We start from the raw sequence: 16,801 nt of genomic DNA on the forward strand, positions 1-16,801 counted from the left end.
TAATTCGTCCAAATTCGCGTTCCAATCGTCTGCCTTGGATGTGTTGCTTTTCAAAAATGCAAACTTGGAGGATGAACGCTAATGCACGTGTACACGCGAGCACGCGTTGATAAGCTCAGTAGCAGCCGTCGGCAGGTACGATGAATCATAGCATCACCCCACCTTCCGATCGAGCAATCAGCTCCACCAGATGGGCTACCCAGCATTGGCGGTACGAAGAATAAGCGGGGTAGCTACGCATGCTATCATGAGCTATGCGACCGTCGCTCTTGCTGCGCGTTTGCAGTAAATCTCACTCCAATTTCGCTTGTCAGTATAATCGCGTCAACCTCCACTATACTGCAGCATTGTCGCGTCTGGAATACCATACACAATGGGAAAGAAGAAGGTTCTCGTGAGCTATGGGGTTGACATCGATGTAAGACTTCTTGTGAGCAGCAAATTCTTGCACATACTAACTGGGCGATTCTAGGCTGTTGCGGGCTGGCTTGGTTCGTATGGAGGTGAAGACTCCACGAGTGACATTAGTCGGGGTCAGTATCTTTCCTAGCACGAGATATCAGGCCCCTGCTTACACGTCGCAGGTCTCTGGGCTGGAACAATAGGGACTCAGCGCCTGCTGAAGCTTTTCGACAAGTACGGAATCAAGGCAACATGGTTCATCGTAAGCTCCAAAGCTTCCCGAATTCCTGGTTGCTGCCCTGACAGTTCATAGCCTGGCCACTCTCTCGACACCTTCCCCGAAGACTGCGCTGCCGTACGCGATGCAGGGCACGAAATCGGGCTACACGGCTACTCGCACGAGAACCCCGCCGACATGACCTTTGAGCAGCAACGCGATGTTCTCGACAAGACCTACAAGCAACTCACTACTTTCTGCAATGGCAAGCCTCCGCGAGGTTCCGTCGCACCCTGGTGGGAGACTTCTAAAGAGGGTACCGAGCTCCTGCTCAGCTATGGCATCGAATACGACCACTCCATGTCGCACGAAGACCACCGCTGCTATTGGCTGCGCACGGGCGATGAGTGGACAAAGATCGACTACACCAAGAAGGCGACAGAATGGATGAAGCCTCTTACCAAGGGGAAAGAAACGGGTCTTGTAGAGATACCAGGCAGTTGGTATATCGACGACCTGCCGCCAATGATGTTCATGAAGAAGAGCGCGAACAGCCACGGATGGGTCAATCCGAGAGACGTGGAACAGATTTGGATGGACCACTTCGATTACTTCTATCGTGAGTACGACGAATTTGTCTTCCCGATGACAATACATCCAGACGTCAGTGGGAGGCCGCATGTTGTGCTCATGCATGAAAGGTACGTCCAAAGAGAACGTAGGATGTGAACAAATTCATTAATGAGGTAATAGGATAATCGAACATATTAATAAACACGAAGGCGTGGAGTGGGTGACCATGGAACAGATGGCGGACGACTTCAAGAAGAACAACAAGGTACCCGAGAACGCGATGATGCCGTCGCCGCGTGGAGAAATCCTGAAGTTGCAGAAGCAAGGGAAGGCGTACTCTCTGCTCGATTACGATGGTCCTATGCCAGAGTAGTTACCAGATAGTGCTATTGCTAAATCAATTCCATAATCGTGCGAAACTTCATTAACCTTGATGTTTGCCGTCTACATGTTTGTGAATAGGATACCCATCCGCGCGGGCCTATTTCGGAATGATCGGAAACCGATTCCGCAGCTTGGAGCTATGGCCACCGCGTTACTGCATACCCCTCACGCCAGCCATGTTCCCACCATCACGTTCCCCCCACTCTTGCGCAAATGCATCAAACGCCCATCCGTAGATGCGATTACACCTTCATACCCACCAATCGAGGGTTCCCCCATTCTGAACCTCCACTGCACCAGGTCCTCGGACGCTGGACTAGCTCGATAAGCGCCACTGACTTGACCTCCCGCATCGGTCCAGTGATTGCCAGCTAACTAGCTGTCACGCGTGTCAATCGCGATAGGTGGGTGAGCATGGCCATGTTCAATCACGGTCTGAGTAGGAATGCGTGCTTGATGTGTTTACATACTTGATGAGCGATACAAGTGTGACGCTGGCATTTGCTTTTTCCTTGGTCATCCAGTACAAAGCTTAGTTTCTTTCGTTGAGATCACTATTCTTGTGACATCATGGTTGGTGTGAAACCGCAGGTTATCCAGAAGCAGCGTAGAGACGAGTCCAGCAAGCTCGATGTAAGATTCCTCTAACATTCTTGGAGAATTACAGCTAATGTGGATGGCTAGGTCATAATCGTAGGCGCTGGTCTAGGTGGTCTCGGGGCTGCCATATCGATCCTACTCGCCGGCCACAATGTACACATCCTCGAGTCTACTTCGGAGATCGGTGAAATCGGCGCTGGCATACAATGCCTACCCAACTCCTCACGCGTCCTCATATCCTGGGGTCTAGAAGAATACCTCTCGAAACACGCTACCTCGCCGCGGCTGTGCAACATGATCGGTTGGAAAGGCAACAAGATAAGCGACATGGACTTCCACGAATACGAAAAGGAATGCGGCACACCATTCTGGGACTTTCACAGGGCAAACCTACACATGGGACTGCTGGAAAGGGCGGTAGAGCTTGGCGCGAAGCTCACAACAAAGGCGCGTGTAGTAGATGTTGAGTACGAGGCCGATGTGGAGAACAACGCCACAAGAGCCATCGCCGTGTGTCAGGACGGGACAAGACACAAAGCCGATCTGGTGGTTGGCGCCGACGGCATCAACTCGAAGTGCAGAGAGATACTGCTAGGCCATGAAGATCCACCACTGCTCACTGGCGACCTGGCTTACCGGCTGTTGCTCAATACTGAAGACATGATGAAAGACCCTGAACTCAGAGGTTTCGTGGAAGACCCGCAGGTCAACTACTGGATAGGCCCAGATGCCCATGCCGTTAACTACGTGCTTCGTGGTGGCAAGCTCTTCAACATGGTCCTCTTAGTGCCAGATGATATGCCCGCCGGCGCGAATACATTGGCCGGAAACGTTGAAGAGATGCGTGCCCTGTACAAAGACTGGGATCCGCGGATACCTAAGTTGCTCGCACTCTGCCAGGAGGTGGCCAAGTGGCGGCTGATGATTCGGCCTGGTCTTGATCCTACCTGGTCTCATGAAACTGGCGCGTATACTATACTTGGCGACGCTGCACATGCCACTCTTCCTTACCTCGCGTCGGGTGCTGGTATGTCTTTGGAGGATGGACATGTTCTCGGCCTGTGCTTGGGTAAGATCAAGAGCAAATCCACGGCAGAAAAGAAGCGTGCATTAACAGTATACGAACGTTGTCGACGTGAGCGTACGGAACGCGTCGTTTCGCGTGGTAACCGTCAGCAATATCTCTATCATGTTCACGATGGTCCGATCCAGGAAGAACGCGATAGTACGCTCCGCGCTTTTGGCGAGTTCAATGGTAAGGGGAGAATAACCAAGGAACAATATGAGGAAAAGGGACTGAAGGTTGGTGATGACCCTCTAGCATGGAGATGGGGTGGTGTAGGTAGCTGGCTTATCACGTATGTCTGTGAAGATGATGTTGAGAAGAAGTGGAAAGACTTTGAGAGAGATACGAGGGCTGGGGCAAGAGGTAATGGAGAGGTGAGGGCTGTGTTGTAAGGTACGGATGATTAATGCGGTTGTCGTTGTCGATAATTAATGAAACACATAATGAACTCATACCAGGCTTATCAGCTGCGCATGTAACACCTTGTCGAAATGACTTCCATACTAACGAAGCCTGTGTCTGCCTAGAGGTATGGTGTACAGTCTCTCTACGCCACAAACTGCATGATCTTGCATGAGCAGGCATCAGCGCCACCACCAAGCACAGCCGCAATCACCATCGTCACTGACGCCAACAAGCCAAGCAGGCAGAACAACCACGTCAGTCACCTTGAACTCTAAACATCGAAGCACACAGACGATGCATGAAGTGATCTACGTGTCAGGCTCCCAGTTCCCGCCCTCAAACAGACGTGGCACTCCCACAGTGGTATACTCGCATCAGGCTGACCACCCCGCCTCGTCTTTGGTGACGTAGCAGGCCTCACGGGTCGCCCTCCATCTGCAGCGGAGGAATAGCAAAGCTTCACATCTGCGAATGTGCATAGTCCGCTTCACTGTTTGGGCGACGCAGACTTGATGAGAATGATGCCCAACAGTGTCGAATCGTATATCAAGATGGCGCATCTTCGCGCAATCTGGTTCATGTTAGCTCCCGTCTCGCATGCATTGTGCCCTGTGGGGCACGCTTTCTTTGCGCAACGAAGTGCTGTCGTACCGCCACAATTTGTCGATTACCATCCACTCAGCCACGGTCGAAGAGCTGTCAGGCGCTGGGGTGTCCGCCATTATCCATGCCTCCTGTGCTGGTATTACGACATGTCTATTCGCTGACTGGAGTACAAACATGGGTAGAATGACCGAGATCGCTCTAGTATGCCTTGCAGGACTGACAGCGTTTCCTGCACTCGGGCGACGTGGACTCGAAGTAGAAGAGAAGGCAGACATTCTAGGGTCATCCCTGACCTCCAGGACGACGTCAGGTCTTCTTAGGACACGTCGGACTTGCTAACACATAGCCTGCGCCAAGAAAAATCGACATTGCTTCCTGAGGCCGCCCTTTCGAGTCGGCCATGCCAGCATCAGTGCCGCCCACCATGCTCAGAAGAGGCGATCATTCGTCCATGCATGTCGCAGGACCGGTGAAAAAAGAAGGCAACCAGTCGCCAGGTCATCGTCAAGACAGGGCAGCCATTGCCGTCAGCTTAGGGCGACCGGCAACCGTTCCAACAGCAACGTTTCAACCACATCACTCGCCTCATAATTCCCATGGCGATGCGTTGTCCACGACGCAAGGCAGGTAGGATGCGCTGTCGTGCCCAAAATCTCTGCTTGACGCCAGCGGCTCTTCGTGCCCTCTCAACAATTAGTCCGGCGGTCCTGATGTGACTGGTTAAAAATCGTTGGCTGGCCGACTTCCAGGGTTTGGATGTACTTACAACAGCACGCCTCATCTTTTGTACTCTAACCTTCCCTGCGGAGCTTGGAACGTTTGCTAGGTAGATCAGGCCTACGATGCGGCCATGATGCCTGTACGGGGAGACCAACCTCACAGACGCTCTATCAATATGGGCGGTATGGTTAGTAAAGCGACGCAAAACTCATCATGGTAATGATCATGCTAAAGCAGACGCAGAATGGTCCAAACGAGTACTACCGGAGCGAGTACTACCGAAACGAGACGTACGACCATCCAGGCGTCCCTAACGAGCAAACGCTTGGACACAACTACTACTCCGACTCATTGCGATCAGGATGTTACGCTTTCGACCTCTGGCCGCCGTCCATATGTGAAGCTGTGCAATATGCCTACCCGGCGTCTCTGCCATTCAGACAATCTACTAACATTCCTTTCGAGCTTACCGCAACCCCGACTGAAGAGTCATACGACTCAGTTGGAGGATCAAGCTCAGCGAAAGATTGCGCTGGGCCTTCAGCTTCCGACTATCGCAACGGGCACGAGTCTGCCCGACCAAAAGCTGTCAAGTAAGCGGTCCATTACACTTCGGCGATATACGATACTGACTCGTACACAGAAAGAAGACAAGTCTACGCTGTTCAGTGTGCGTAGACAAACCCCCGTTTACTGGCCAGTACGCCCAGAGAAACCTGAACCGCCACATGGAAAAGCACGGCACATGCGCTGAGTCCAGGAGTGAAAGGCATATCCGTTGCGGGCAACCAGGATGCACGTCGACGTTTGGAAGAGAAGATGCACTGCTCGTCCACCTCAGGCGAAGCCATCCAGAACTCAACACGCCGCCTGCGAAGAAGCGGAAGAGAGAAGAGTAGATCGAAGACGCGATGTGCCTGCTTTGCATACTTCATCGGCGTTATCGTCGGATATGTTAAGGACTTCACAGGTGGTGTTTTCAGGCATTATTTTGACTTCCATCCAGTCTTGCGTATTAGAGTTGATGTACCGAGTATGAGTGTTCATAGACTCCATAGGATCGTCCGTCATGTGTACTACCACCTTGTAGTCTCATGTTGTTAGAATAAAGTTAGCGTAACGTTACCTCTTGATTGTCGACCGATGGTACGACCGGCGCACTTTACATAACCTGATACAAATGTCGTGTAAGAAGGTCTTCCCTGGGGTTGTGATATCATAGTTTACAAGAATGCATGCCAATAACCTCGATAGTGGACATACAACTAGTCTCGCAGCACGTTATCGACTCTTCGAACTGGATTTACTCATACAATTAGCGAAGACTGACATCGTCTCATGCTGGCACTGCAGAGAGGCTTAAGCAGCCATCGAGAGCAGTGTGATGACGTATGCTTATTGTCGGACAGCATGTGCCAGGCTCCTTATTCATCTCGCAGCGTGCTACGAGCTGCTCTAGAGTGTCGTGGTTTGCAAGTTTGCTGATATTCGCCTCGAGCTCTACATGCAATGCATCACGTTGCGTGCATGGATGATGAGTCTTCTTATGAATTTACTGCCCAATGTGGCGAGGGCGCAGCCCCGGGCCAGAAGGCCGCCAAATGCTCCGACGCATTGACAGCTTCGACGACTTGATCGGTGAGCATGGCCGGTTGAGGAGCCATCTTCAAACATTCGAGATTCGCAGGCGCTGCATTTGAGGAGGGTCTCAGCCGGTGCAGCTTGCAGAGAAGGCAAACTTGCATGTCCACGATAGCACGGCTTCACCGCTTTTTCTTGCGCGAGGTCCTTTGCATGCGCACCCCGACATAATTTATCGCAGGTTATGGACCTCGAATGTGGGGGCTATTTTGGTAGGTGAGAACCATCGGAGAAAGGCCAAGAGCAATGCAGCCATGTTGCTACTACTCGCGTGTGTAATCCTTTCAACCAGTGTCAATCAGTGCACGCAGAGTATACATGCACATATCGCACTATGTAGTAAGAAACTTGTTCACTATAGTGCCGCTTTGTTGAACAGCTGCACGTAGTGGTGATACGAAGTGCGACGAGATGTGATTCGGGCCGTCATACATTCTTCGACCTAAGCCTTAGGTGTATGTACGCTCCCGCTTCCCAAACCTTGTTTGCCGCGGATCGTGTGGCTATGCAGCCATCTTCGTCATCGCCCGAGTAATACGGTAAATCTAAATGTTGGTGTATGGTAGAGCGCGGTGGGTTTCTTTGTTCCGCAGGCCTGGGTCGCATCCATTACTATGGAGCCAGGCAGCCGGGTATACCGTGCGCGGCGGCAGTGAAAGAGACTGTTTCAATGGGTTGACTGTTTCTCAGAAAGGCTCCCCTCTCGTTCCTCCTTTCCCGGGTCCTCGCAGTTCCTTGTGTCTTAGTAGCGACCCTACTGGGACAGCGAATGTAAGCATATGACTACAAATCTGTAGTCGCCTGCTGTAGCTCGAAGTGACGCCTTTGCCGACAGACAGTGAATGGAAATATGCTTCATCATGCGGGAAGTTGCTCCCTGCGAATGAGAAGGGTCTCGGGCCGGTCGTGCTGATCGGTTAGGCACGATTGTGCGAGAACGCGTTCCACTAATAGCCGGTGCTGCGCCGGTCACGAGCCGTTCCGTCAGCCCACTCTGTTTTTCGAAAAGACCGTCCTTGATGTCGAAACATGCGTGCCTGATCAGGAGAGCCCTTGATAGACACCAGATGTTGGCGAAACGCCACGCGGCTTGGTATTCGTCACAGTGCCGCTGCGAGTAAGACGCGCAGGAAGCAGGCATAGGCGACCGAGGCTAGAACGTACATTATACTCGTCCGTTCTGCCCATCCTGGCTCTTGTTGCCTATACCCGCAATATGACCATCAGATCTTGAACTAGTCTGACAGCCCATTACGGCTATCCAGTCAAGAAGATGCCAAGACGAACATACAAGTTCTAGAGTACAGCTGGATATGATTGTCGGTTAGACTCGTATGAGCATTGGCCTTTTCAATGCGCTTTGAGCCTTAGTGGCGGGAAACCGATGGTCTACACCTGGTATTCAGATATGAATGACCATGCGCGCACATGGCATCAGGGTACCCCGGCAGGAAATAAACGTATGTGCCTTTCCTGGTATGTTTGCCTTCTTCTTGGGGTGGTCTTCGAGGATAAGCGTCCCGCTGCAGCAGCCGCAGCCGTAGTACACATTGAGCGGCAAAGCCCATCGCATAAAGACCAACAGGTGTCATGTGCTGTGCCGCATCTAGTGCTACTGTTGCGTATCTGATTGGTGTATTGTCAACTAACGAATGTCGCACAATCCCTTGCCGTTTAAGTTGAGACACAGATACGTCGACAGGGCTGATCCGCGTTCCGGTTCGACACTCGAACACGCGGTGAGGCGCGACATGCCCTGGCATCGACTTTGCCGACCGTCGTGTCTCAGCTCAGGGTCCTCCATCGGCTCCAGCGCGCCTTCCTCCCCAATCGAATCGGTCGCCGTTCGATACGGATAGCGGCATAAACACTGTGCGGACCCCAGGTCACTAACGAAATCGCTCCTGCGTTCATTGTGTTTGTTTGGATCTGGAAGGCTCTGGTTCGTAAGACTGGTTTTTTGTAGGGTAGACTTTGGCTGAAGTGTGATAAAACTGACGGAGACATAGCGCACGGAGGTGCTTCGCTGGACTCAGTGAAATTTGAAAGCCTTCGGACAAATTCTGCGTCATCTCATGGGCGTCGTCAGAATCGTTCTCCTGAAAAGATCATCCCTTTTCAAATCTCTTCGTGGCCAAACCTTGCTCCACCTTGGACCAGGACGTTGTTGGATAGCTTTGGCCGCATGGCGTACGACCAGACGCAGGGTGGCGACGAGGGCTCGTGGTCGCAGCGAAGCGATGGGTATAGAAGAAGAGCCCCGTTCCCAGCGACAGTAGTTTGCGATACTGGAGCTGAGCAGACTTTGAGAGTAACCGCACCTTCATCCGGACTCGGCGGATGTTCTCAGCCTTATGGGATCTATTATCCGAATAGTGGTTATCAACAACCTCTATCGCCAGGACACAATACTGTCGAGAGTAATGCATATCAAAGATATACTGACGCAGTAAGCGCTTCGCAGAGTAGTCCCATAGCGCAATTCGAGTACGCACCACAGAACACCTTCCCTGGTGGGCACCGGTATGTGTCTGGAAAACGACCAATGTCGCCCGCCCGCTGACTTAGTAATAGCTACGTGAGTACCTATCCACCAATAGGACACGATACGCATCAAGGGTATCATGACATGGGAACGACCCATGCGCCTTTGTCGACCTCCATGACTGGTAACTAGTATGTGGTCTCCTCAAAGGTCGTTCGCTTATGCTGATATTGCTGTGAAGCCAGGGCCCAACATATCCTTACGTAGCTCCGGCATCTCCTCCTACTGCCATGTACCCGATGCCGCCGGTACAGGTCCCTGAGGGATCCCACATCGACGCCGAGTATAGCGTACCCTGCCCGTATCGCTGCGGCACCGTTCTGACAGGTGTACATGCGTTGGGAAACCTGACGCGCCACCTCAAGACCCAGGCTTGCCCAGGATCTAGTCGGGCTAAAGTTCGTTATCCATGCCCCATCGACGGATGCGGAAGACAGTATGCCCGTTCGGATGGGTTGAGAGTGCATATGCGAAGACGACATGGTGCGCCACCACCTGTGCCGAGGGCCGATGGCGTGATTGATGAGGATGGAGACTGAACGGGTTGCTGGCGGTGTCGTCTGTGTGGTGGGTCAGGTCAGCCCGATACAGCCATTCTGGAAGAAGACATTTTGTATGCTCGCCGGTCGTGGCTCTTCCATCATCCGTTTCTTTCGTGTTTTCATCTGTCAACCCTGAATTCTCGTGTCATATCGACAATGTCTTGGAGGGTTTGTTGCATGCAGATGTCGGTGTTGATGACGGAAAGAGCGATCATACGGTCTACATAATCGATAAAGATCAGTGTGTTCAGCTGCGCTTTCCGCCGCGGTCCGGGAAAAGGCACTCATGTCGGGCGTTGGTCATCCGCAAGAGTTATAGAACAATGGTTGAATATGACAGACTCAAGATGGGGCCCACCATGACTGGCGTGAAGCGATGGGTGAAGTGACGATGGTTCCCAGGGTTGCAGGAACGGCGTCTGAGATTCATGGCAGGGGCACTGAGTCGTTGGGCAGCCCAACGGGAAGGATCACCCGGTCGTCTTAGGCAAGAGCGGTTAGTCCATCGGTCGCAGTCGATCGTGAACCCAGTTTCAGCTGTTCCTCATCACCCCCAAAGCGGAACGTCACGGGCATTCTTGCAACTAGCATCCGAAGCATCTCATAGTATTCGACCCGGTAGTGGTACATTGTCCATTCGACTCTGCGCACGGATAAACCACGCTCTCAACTGCTGGGGTCATCCGTCTTGCATCCCATGTTGGTGGATTAAGATCGGACCAAGATGAGCGCCATTTGCGCAAGAGCAAGGGACAGCGTCTCGCATCGTCATACAGTACCACGTACCTGACGTCAATACAATACGTATTGAGTGCATGAAGAGATTCCGCAAGCCCTCGCATATGCAAGTTGTCCCAAAAGGTGTATACTATAGCTTGCCAATAGCCGCATCTCGCTACCGTGAGGTCCAGGGATGGTCAATTTTCCGCGGCCAACACCCGTCAGCCACGTCGACACGCCATGGCCCAGAAATTTCAAGTGCCGAATAGACGACATGGCGTTGTGAGCACCCCGACTGTGGTTCGCTTTGGTGGTATTGATATTTGTCATTACTATTCTGTGTGGATGTTCTGACCACGAGGTATGCGTTATAGACATTAAGCCTTCGACTCCAAGACATGTGTAGGAAAGTAAATGCGACCGCGGCAGTGGTATAGCGTAAATGCCCAAAATCAAATTGAGACCCAATGCGCGCCAAGAAGTAAAGCAAGCGAAAGAAAGGCGGCATCTAACGACCGTCGTTAGTTTGAACGTGTAAACAGAAGGAAAAGGTGCTTCAAAGGCTCGTAATTTGAGCGCCGGCCGGGGGCGCTGAGACTCGATGTGGTCTGAGATTGATGACAGACTCTAACTCTCTCAGCATGTTGGTGCTCGCATCTCGCTGCTCACGTAGCGAGGCTTGCCGAACGCGGTCCTCTTGGATCTTCTGCATCCGCTCTTCTCTCGACATAGTGGCTCGTGTCTTGGGTATAGCAATAGCTTCGAACACTTCGTCGTCGGAATTGCTGCCTTGATCGCTCGACGGAGCACTCTGATGGGGACTCAGCAAGTCACCATTAAGGGCGCGCAGAGCATCAGACGGACTGCCTTCATCTACAGCAGTCAGGCCGCCTAGGCTTGGAACTGGCGAGCGTAGTCCACTTGATGCTTGCGAGATCCTGCGTTCATGGCGATCGATATTTAGAGCCAGTGCGTTCTTGCCGGCTTCCCAAGCTTGTACCAAACTCTTGAGGTCTGCGCCAATGGAGTCGTATTGCACTAGGAGAGAGTGGCCGAGATCGGTTACATCCTCCGTGTCCTCTAAGCTTTTGTTGGTCTCTTCGCGGAGTACCTGCATCTTGGCTTGCAAGCCTCGAATACCGCTCGACAAGCCTGATAGTTTGCGCACGGAATTGCGTATCTTTTCTCGGCCAGGCGTGGGTGCAGCTTTGGCGGGCGATGGTAGTACGAACTGCTCTTCCTCGGCGAGCACGCGATTGAACTTCTCGCTCCATTCTCCAACAGGACGAGCCGTGTTTAGCATAGAGTCCACGACTGTCGACCATCGCGCAAAGTCAGGCTTGCCGCCGTCTGCCTCCATAGCAAGAAGGGAGCACAGGTACACTCGTCGGAGAATAGACAATCGATATTGGAGAATGCGCAGCGCTTTCAACGTTTCGGCATCATCGAATTCGGATTCGCTGTAGCTCAAAGCGGCTTCCTGCATGTCCGGATTGCTGATTTCGTACACGTCGAGGTACTTTTCCAAATCATCTTCTTGTATCAATTGCTTCAGACTGCGGCACTGTTCGGCGAGAATGGGGACAATGTCGGCATATGCAGCGCGGAGGTTCCGACGCAGTCGCTGGCAACGGCGGGCCTGTCCTTTCTCTTCGATGCGCGAGATGGGCGGCAAAGGGCTGCTCCTGCGCGGTGTTAGTACGAGTACCACGGAGTTTGGTTGATTGGTGACCTACAATCGATAGCCGCGAGAGACGAGCTCGACTTCCTGGATCAATGCAAGGGCAGATGATGTCGAGGCTTCGAACGCCTGCAGGTTTGCAACCAGGTCAGCCGCGCCCTTGACTGCCTCCTGCCTCAGGTATTGCAGCCATTGCCGTCGCAGGTACGTGTAGCCGGCCGTAGCAATGGCAGCGAAAACCAGAATGACCAGCAGGGTCCTACTCTTGCTGAACGCAGGCTGGCGTCGCGACCAGTGGACCAGCCATGCCAGTATGAAGGTCGCCGTGCCAATGAAAGCCGCACCGACGGGGTTTATTGCTGCGACCTTGAATTCGTGAGGGCCGGGGCGTCCGTTGGCCGCGAAGCTGGGAATGGCGGATGCGCGAAGGCCTCCCTGCTCGCCGAGGAGCTGGGAAGCGACGATGAGGTAGCGGAACTGCTCCAGAAAGCGCTCGTTGTCGGCGCGCCCAATGCGAGAGTTGACGGCTTTCTAAGTCATGTTAATAAGCATCCAGATGTTGCCGGGGGGATGTCGCAGTCGTACCGAACATGCCGTGTGTATGCGGGCGATGGAGCCATGGCGGGCGTGGATGCGCAGTGGCTGTGGGAGCCTGTCTCGTATCCGCGATTGCAGCGTCGAAGGGCCCCGGGGCGCGAAACTCTGCGGGAAGGCGGACTGCGATGGGGATTGGGATGGGGAGTTGTCGGGTGACCCAGTACCTTGACCTAAGCCACGGCGGTTAGTATGCGTAATATCGTCATCGTCGTGGTGCTGCGGGTCGCACCTTCAAGTAACTGCGCAAGAGGCGAGCCGTCGGATATGATATTCTCCATGTCGCTACCGCCGCATGGTGCGATTTCGTGTGTTGTTGTAGGTTCCCGCTCCAACGCCTGTGATGACTGCGGGTGCTCTAGGCTAGGGAGGGAAGGTGCCCGTGATATCGAAATGGCGGGGATGGCTGCTGCAGGGGCCGGCGCGTGTTGTGCGTGGGATCCAATCGTGGGCGCTGTCAACGGGTAACGACGTGTCTGGTGGCAGTAAAGGAGCGTGGGAGACACATGCGAGGTGTAGGTGAGTGTGAGTGGTTCGAGTAGTAATAGTGGTATAGGTCAGGGTCCGGAAATGAACTCGTGATTGGTGTGAAACAATCATGGGGAACGTTCGCTCGTTTACGCATCCCTCGACAAACATGCCCCTGGTTCCTTGCATACGCGCCTGCTCTGTCCTCGAGGCCGACGTACGGATGACGAGCATGTCATGTGCCTGTCCATGCTGTGCATCGTCGTTCCCCTGCTAACATCTGGCTACACACCAACATCGACTCATCTAACGGCATTCTTAACCATTACTTCGCTCAACTCGCTCTCCGATATCGAGGCTGCGAGTCAGCCGCACGTCCTCCGACATGCCATCCTAGCCGTCGCACTGATGCTCCGGACTAATCTGTCCATACCCATCTCCGCCGCATTGTATTGGCACCGGCGGAACACCAATCGCGCAGTTGCTGCGATGCACTCGGCCTTCCATTTCAACAATAACATCGCCATGCACGAAGAAGCGAGTACCGCTTGAATTGGCCTCCAGTATAAACTTTACCCGCATTATGCTTTATCGGTGCAGCGTTGCCTGGGTACCTGAGCATTCTGTAATGTTTGGTACAACCAAAGAAACGGCCGTTTCTGTCCATGGATAATCGATAACGCTATCAATGACGTACCTGCAGCATCGCATCTCCAAAAGCATGTGGCTTGCAGATCCCGCAAAAGCAACCTCCAGGTCGCATCAAAATTCTCCGTGCTGACCTCGGGAGCTAATGGAAACGTGAGCCTCAAGCTTACAAAGCACCAAACGGCGGCCTGGTGTATCGCCTCCCGTGGGTACTTTCCATGTTGCAGGCGGAACGAGACCGCAGGTAATGTGCTAAACATGATGAATCGACCAAATCCCAGATTCACCTAAGCATCACCCTTAACTGCTCGCCGCCACTGCCTCCTTGGCCGGATACAACTGCTGTGGCCATGAGCATGAAACTGTCGCGGCATAGTCCTGTTTCGGCTCATGTGCTTGATGCAAAGATTTGTCCGAGTATGTGACTGAATTGCAGACTAATCGGTCAGCTTACACTACACCTACACGATGCAATGACGAACGACGTTCGGCAACTCCCATTCGTCTTCCAGTGTATCCGGATATCAAGAACAAGGCTGCGCCTCTGGAGAGTCATACAGTGACAGGGTAACAAAACGCCACAGATTGTCAAGCAGGCTGTCTCTGCAAGCGATCCATCTTGACTTTATACTTTATGTATCGTCTTTGTCACGATTATGTGTAGCATTTCCTCATTGCTTTCCCCACCTAGCCTTGATCATCTTCTTGTCAGCATGGACAACAGTATGATCGAAAGCTTACTGACTACTGTGGACCTGATCAATACCAATCTTGATAGATCACCTGATTCGTGGCATGACCAACTGCCAGCCATTCAAAACATTACTTTTTCCTTCGAGGTAAACGATACAGCTCCCGACGAAGCACGCAGGCATTGGCAGGTACCTCTCATCAGCGTCTTCCAGCGCGTGGCTTTTGTCGATGCTGATACTGGTGCTGTCAAAGACTTAGCAGACTGGTGCCTGCGTCAGTCATTGGTCCTACTACAAATATACCCAGACGACGTCGAGATCCTAACTCGTGAGTCCGTCCAGATGACATCAGGCAATGCTGACTGCTGCAGTGATTGGCCGCAACTGGTTACTGCGAGCGCAGAGGGCTCTTTCGAGCATTTCCCAAGCGCAGAGGATGTCTTTGAGCAGCGATACAAGCTCATCAAGGTCCTCGGTCGAAGCTGAAGAACGACTGCGTGAGCCAGATTATGTCGAAGCCAGAGGACTGTTATTGCCAGCTACCGACTATCTCCAACGCGCAGTATACGTAGCGACCGAACAGGGAGTTGTTACGGGTCTCCTTCTGTCTACAATAAGTTAAGCCACAGTTGATACGTTCTCTCGCTAACTTTGCCCAGGCTGCCGAATCGTTCTTGAGTCTGGGAAATGTCACATCACCCAGAGCCAACAGTCGATATTTTCAGCATGCGATTGCATATTTGCGAGCCGCAAGAGACATGCCGAATTACTTCTTAGCTCCACATTTGGAACGGTAAGCGCTTGGCCTGTATGATAAAGCAGCGCACTAGGCTGACATGTCAAGGTACCTCGAGGGATATGGTCCTCTTTATGACGATGTATGAGTAGGCATAGCTGAAAAAGACCCAGCTAGAAATCTATAACGGAATGTAAATTCTATAACCCGCGCTGTCAAACATATTTAAGGTGATATGACAGGTGTTCGGAGATCGTTGGTGTCGCGGGCCCATCCATGGATGATAGAAGGGTTCGGGCACGGGCCATCCTCCACTCAACTCCACTCCCGCCGGAAGGTCCAGCCAGCACAACGACTATCCCAAGCAGCCAGCACAGCATCGGCGCGCATCTACAAGACGCTTCGAACAACCCACATACCTCGAACACGTCTCCATCGTCTGCGTGTATTCACGCCGTGACAATCGAACTTGCACTGAGCCGTTCCGGACGAAGCAGCAACCATACGGCCGAACTCATCACCCGTTTCTTGACCGAACACATACATCCGGAGCATCCAGTCGGAGTCTGACGTTCCGATCGGACAAGGCGATAACACATACACAATGGCGGCATCGGCACTAAACGAAGAGCGAGAACTCGCCATCCACCCAATCGTCGCAAGCAGCGTACAGCACAACACCCAGGTACGCACACCACCAAGCCCCATCATTGCGCGACATCAATCTTGTTTTCTTCCCTGTTCAACCTTCTTGGACTAACATAAGCTCCACACAGGTCATCTCCAACATCCGCAGTCTCACCGCATCACTCTTCGGCGTCGCCGCAGGCACATTAGGCCTCGAGTCTTACACAGGCTTCATATTCTACCTCCTCGGGTCGCTCGTGGTATCAGCGCTGCTATTTGCGCTCAAGACAAATGGCAAGCCCGGCGCATACTTCTACCGGCCGCTGGGTGATTTGTGGTTGGGCGATGTGTTTGGGGGTTTGAGTGGATTCGTCCTTACTTGGACGCTGTTCTACGGCTTGGTCAGAGCATGAAAAGGCAGAGCCGGATGTTGTGATGTAAATGGACAATCGGAATGAGGGTATTTGGATACCATGAATGGTATAATATCGATGGCTTGGAGAAGCGCTGGGCTTCAACGCTTGCGTGGTGGACACGGCCGCAAGTGACAGATGCACGAGATACAAGCATGTGGCCATGGAAAGAAGCACTCTGCGGCAGGTCAGAGGCTGTGCAGTAAGCGCAGCTGGTCGAGTGAGCGAGCAGTAATCGGAGGGGCGACGAGTGCTCTCAAGACGAGGATGGGTTGTTTCCACGTTGTCTCATCATGATACCCACCTGAATACATCAATTCGCGATGTATAATTTCTAAACCGATTGATATGATTACGCATCTTCTCAAATGTTGCAAGCCTTTTAGTAGAAGCACACTGCCGTATCAGACACTCGAGTAACAATGGGCGTATCATTGTCAGGGGCAAATCGTACCCAATCGCAAAGCCATGCTTTCGACAGCAATCTGGAACCAGTCAAGCACGAAGGGTATGGTCTTGGC

The 16,801-nt window shown here is 52.7% G+C and overlaps 7 protein-coding genes across 7 annotated transcripts; 6 read left to right on the top strand and 1 right to left on the bottom strand.

The window, feature by feature from the left end:
* Window positions 1–373: 373 nt before the first annotated feature.
* Window positions 374–1,565, top strand: BKA58DRAFT_310046 (polysaccharide deacetylase family protein; the record flags this gene model as incomplete). The annotated part of the gene is made up of 5 exons (XM_046167276.1): window positions 374–418; window positions 473–533; window positions 585–664; window positions 716–1,320; window positions 1,373–1,565. 5 exons carry the CDS (start codon window positions 374–376, stop codon window positions 1,563–1,565), a joined length of 984 nt encoding a protein of 327 aa, XP_046029392.1.
* A 182-nt stretch (window positions 1,566–1,747) lies between these two features.
* On the top strand, window positions 1,748–3,717 carry BKA58DRAFT_427237 (uncharacterized protein). The gene is made up of 2 exons (XM_046172979.1): window positions 1,748–2,209; window positions 2,261–3,717. The coding sequence occupies exons 1-2, from the start codon at window positions 2,147–2,149 to the stop codon at window positions 3,632–3,634; spliced, it is 1,437 nt and encodes a 478-aa protein (XP_046029393.1). The 5' UTR covers window positions 1,748–2,146; the 3' UTR covers window positions 3,635–3,717.
* A 1,131-nt stretch (window positions 3,718–4,848) lies between these two features.
* Window positions 4,849–6,195, top strand: BKA58DRAFT_97986 (uncharacterized protein). Its single transcript, XM_046176318.1, has 4 exons — window positions 4,849–5,160; window positions 5,217–5,378; window positions 5,439–5,566; window positions 5,617–6,195. The coding sequence occupies exons 1-4, from the start codon at window positions 5,104–5,106 to the stop codon at window positions 5,870–5,872; spliced, it is 603 nt and encodes a 200-aa protein (XP_046029394.1). The 5' UTR covers window positions 4,849–5,103; the 3' UTR covers window positions 5,873–6,195.
* A 2,293-nt stretch (window positions 6,196–8,488) lies between these two features.
* BKA58DRAFT_98028 (uncharacterized protein) lies at window positions 8,489–9,232 on the top strand. The gene is made up of 2 exons (XM_046176319.1): window positions 8,489–8,556; window positions 8,624–9,232. Exon 2 carries the CDS (start codon window positions 8,800–8,802, stop codon window positions 9,175–9,177), a length of 378 nt encoding a protein of 125 aa, XP_046029395.1. The 5' UTR covers window positions 8,489–8,556; window positions 8,624–8,799; the 3' UTR covers window positions 9,178–9,232.
* A 1,501-nt stretch (window positions 9,233–10,733) lies between these two features.
* BKA58DRAFT_332599 (Mysoin-binding motif of peroxisomes-domain-containing protein) lies at window positions 10,734–13,470 on the bottom strand. The gene is made up of 4 exons (XM_046168187.1): window positions 12,929–13,470; window positions 12,688–12,869; window positions 12,158–12,633; window positions 10,734–12,106 (listed from the first exon to the last, which is right to left on the bottom strand). Exons 1-4 carry the CDS (start codon window positions 12,975–12,977, stop codon window positions 10,978–10,980), a joined length of 1,836 nt encoding a protein of 611 aa, XP_046029396.1. The 5' UTR covers window positions 12,978–13,470; the 3' UTR covers window positions 10,734–10,977.
* Window positions 13,471–14,261: 791 nt separating this feature from the next.
* Window positions 14,262–15,598, top strand: BKA58DRAFT_377529 (uncharacterized protein). The gene is made up of 4 exons (XM_046169621.1): window positions 14,262–14,832; window positions 14,876–15,117; window positions 15,164–15,297; window positions 15,349–15,598. Exons 1-4 carry the CDS (start codon window positions 14,469–14,471, stop codon window positions 15,386–15,388), a joined length of 780 nt encoding a protein of 259 aa, XP_046029397.1. The 5' UTR covers window positions 14,262–14,468; the 3' UTR covers window positions 15,389–15,598.
* BKA58DRAFT_377534 (Rab5-interacting protein-domain-containing protein) lies at window positions 15,599–16,739 on the top strand. Its single transcript, XM_046169622.1, has 2 exons — window positions 15,599–15,925; window positions 16,017–16,739. The coding sequence occupies exons 1-2, from the start codon at window positions 15,845–15,847 to the stop codon at window positions 16,278–16,280; spliced, it is 345 nt and encodes a 114-aa protein (XP_046029398.1). The 5' UTR covers window positions 15,599–15,844; the 3' UTR covers window positions 16,281–16,739.
* The last annotated feature ends 62 nt before the right edge of the window (window positions 16,740–16,801 follow it).

Source organism: Alternaria rosae (assembly GCF_020736505.1).
Source record: "Alternaria rosae strain MPI-PUGE-AT-0040 chromosome Unknown BKA58scaffold_2, whole genome shotgun sequence".
In the NCBI taxonomy this organism is placed as follows: domain Eukaryota; kingdom Fungi; phylum Ascomycota; class Dothideomycetes; order Pleosporales; family Pleosporaceae; genus Alternaria; species Alternaria rosae.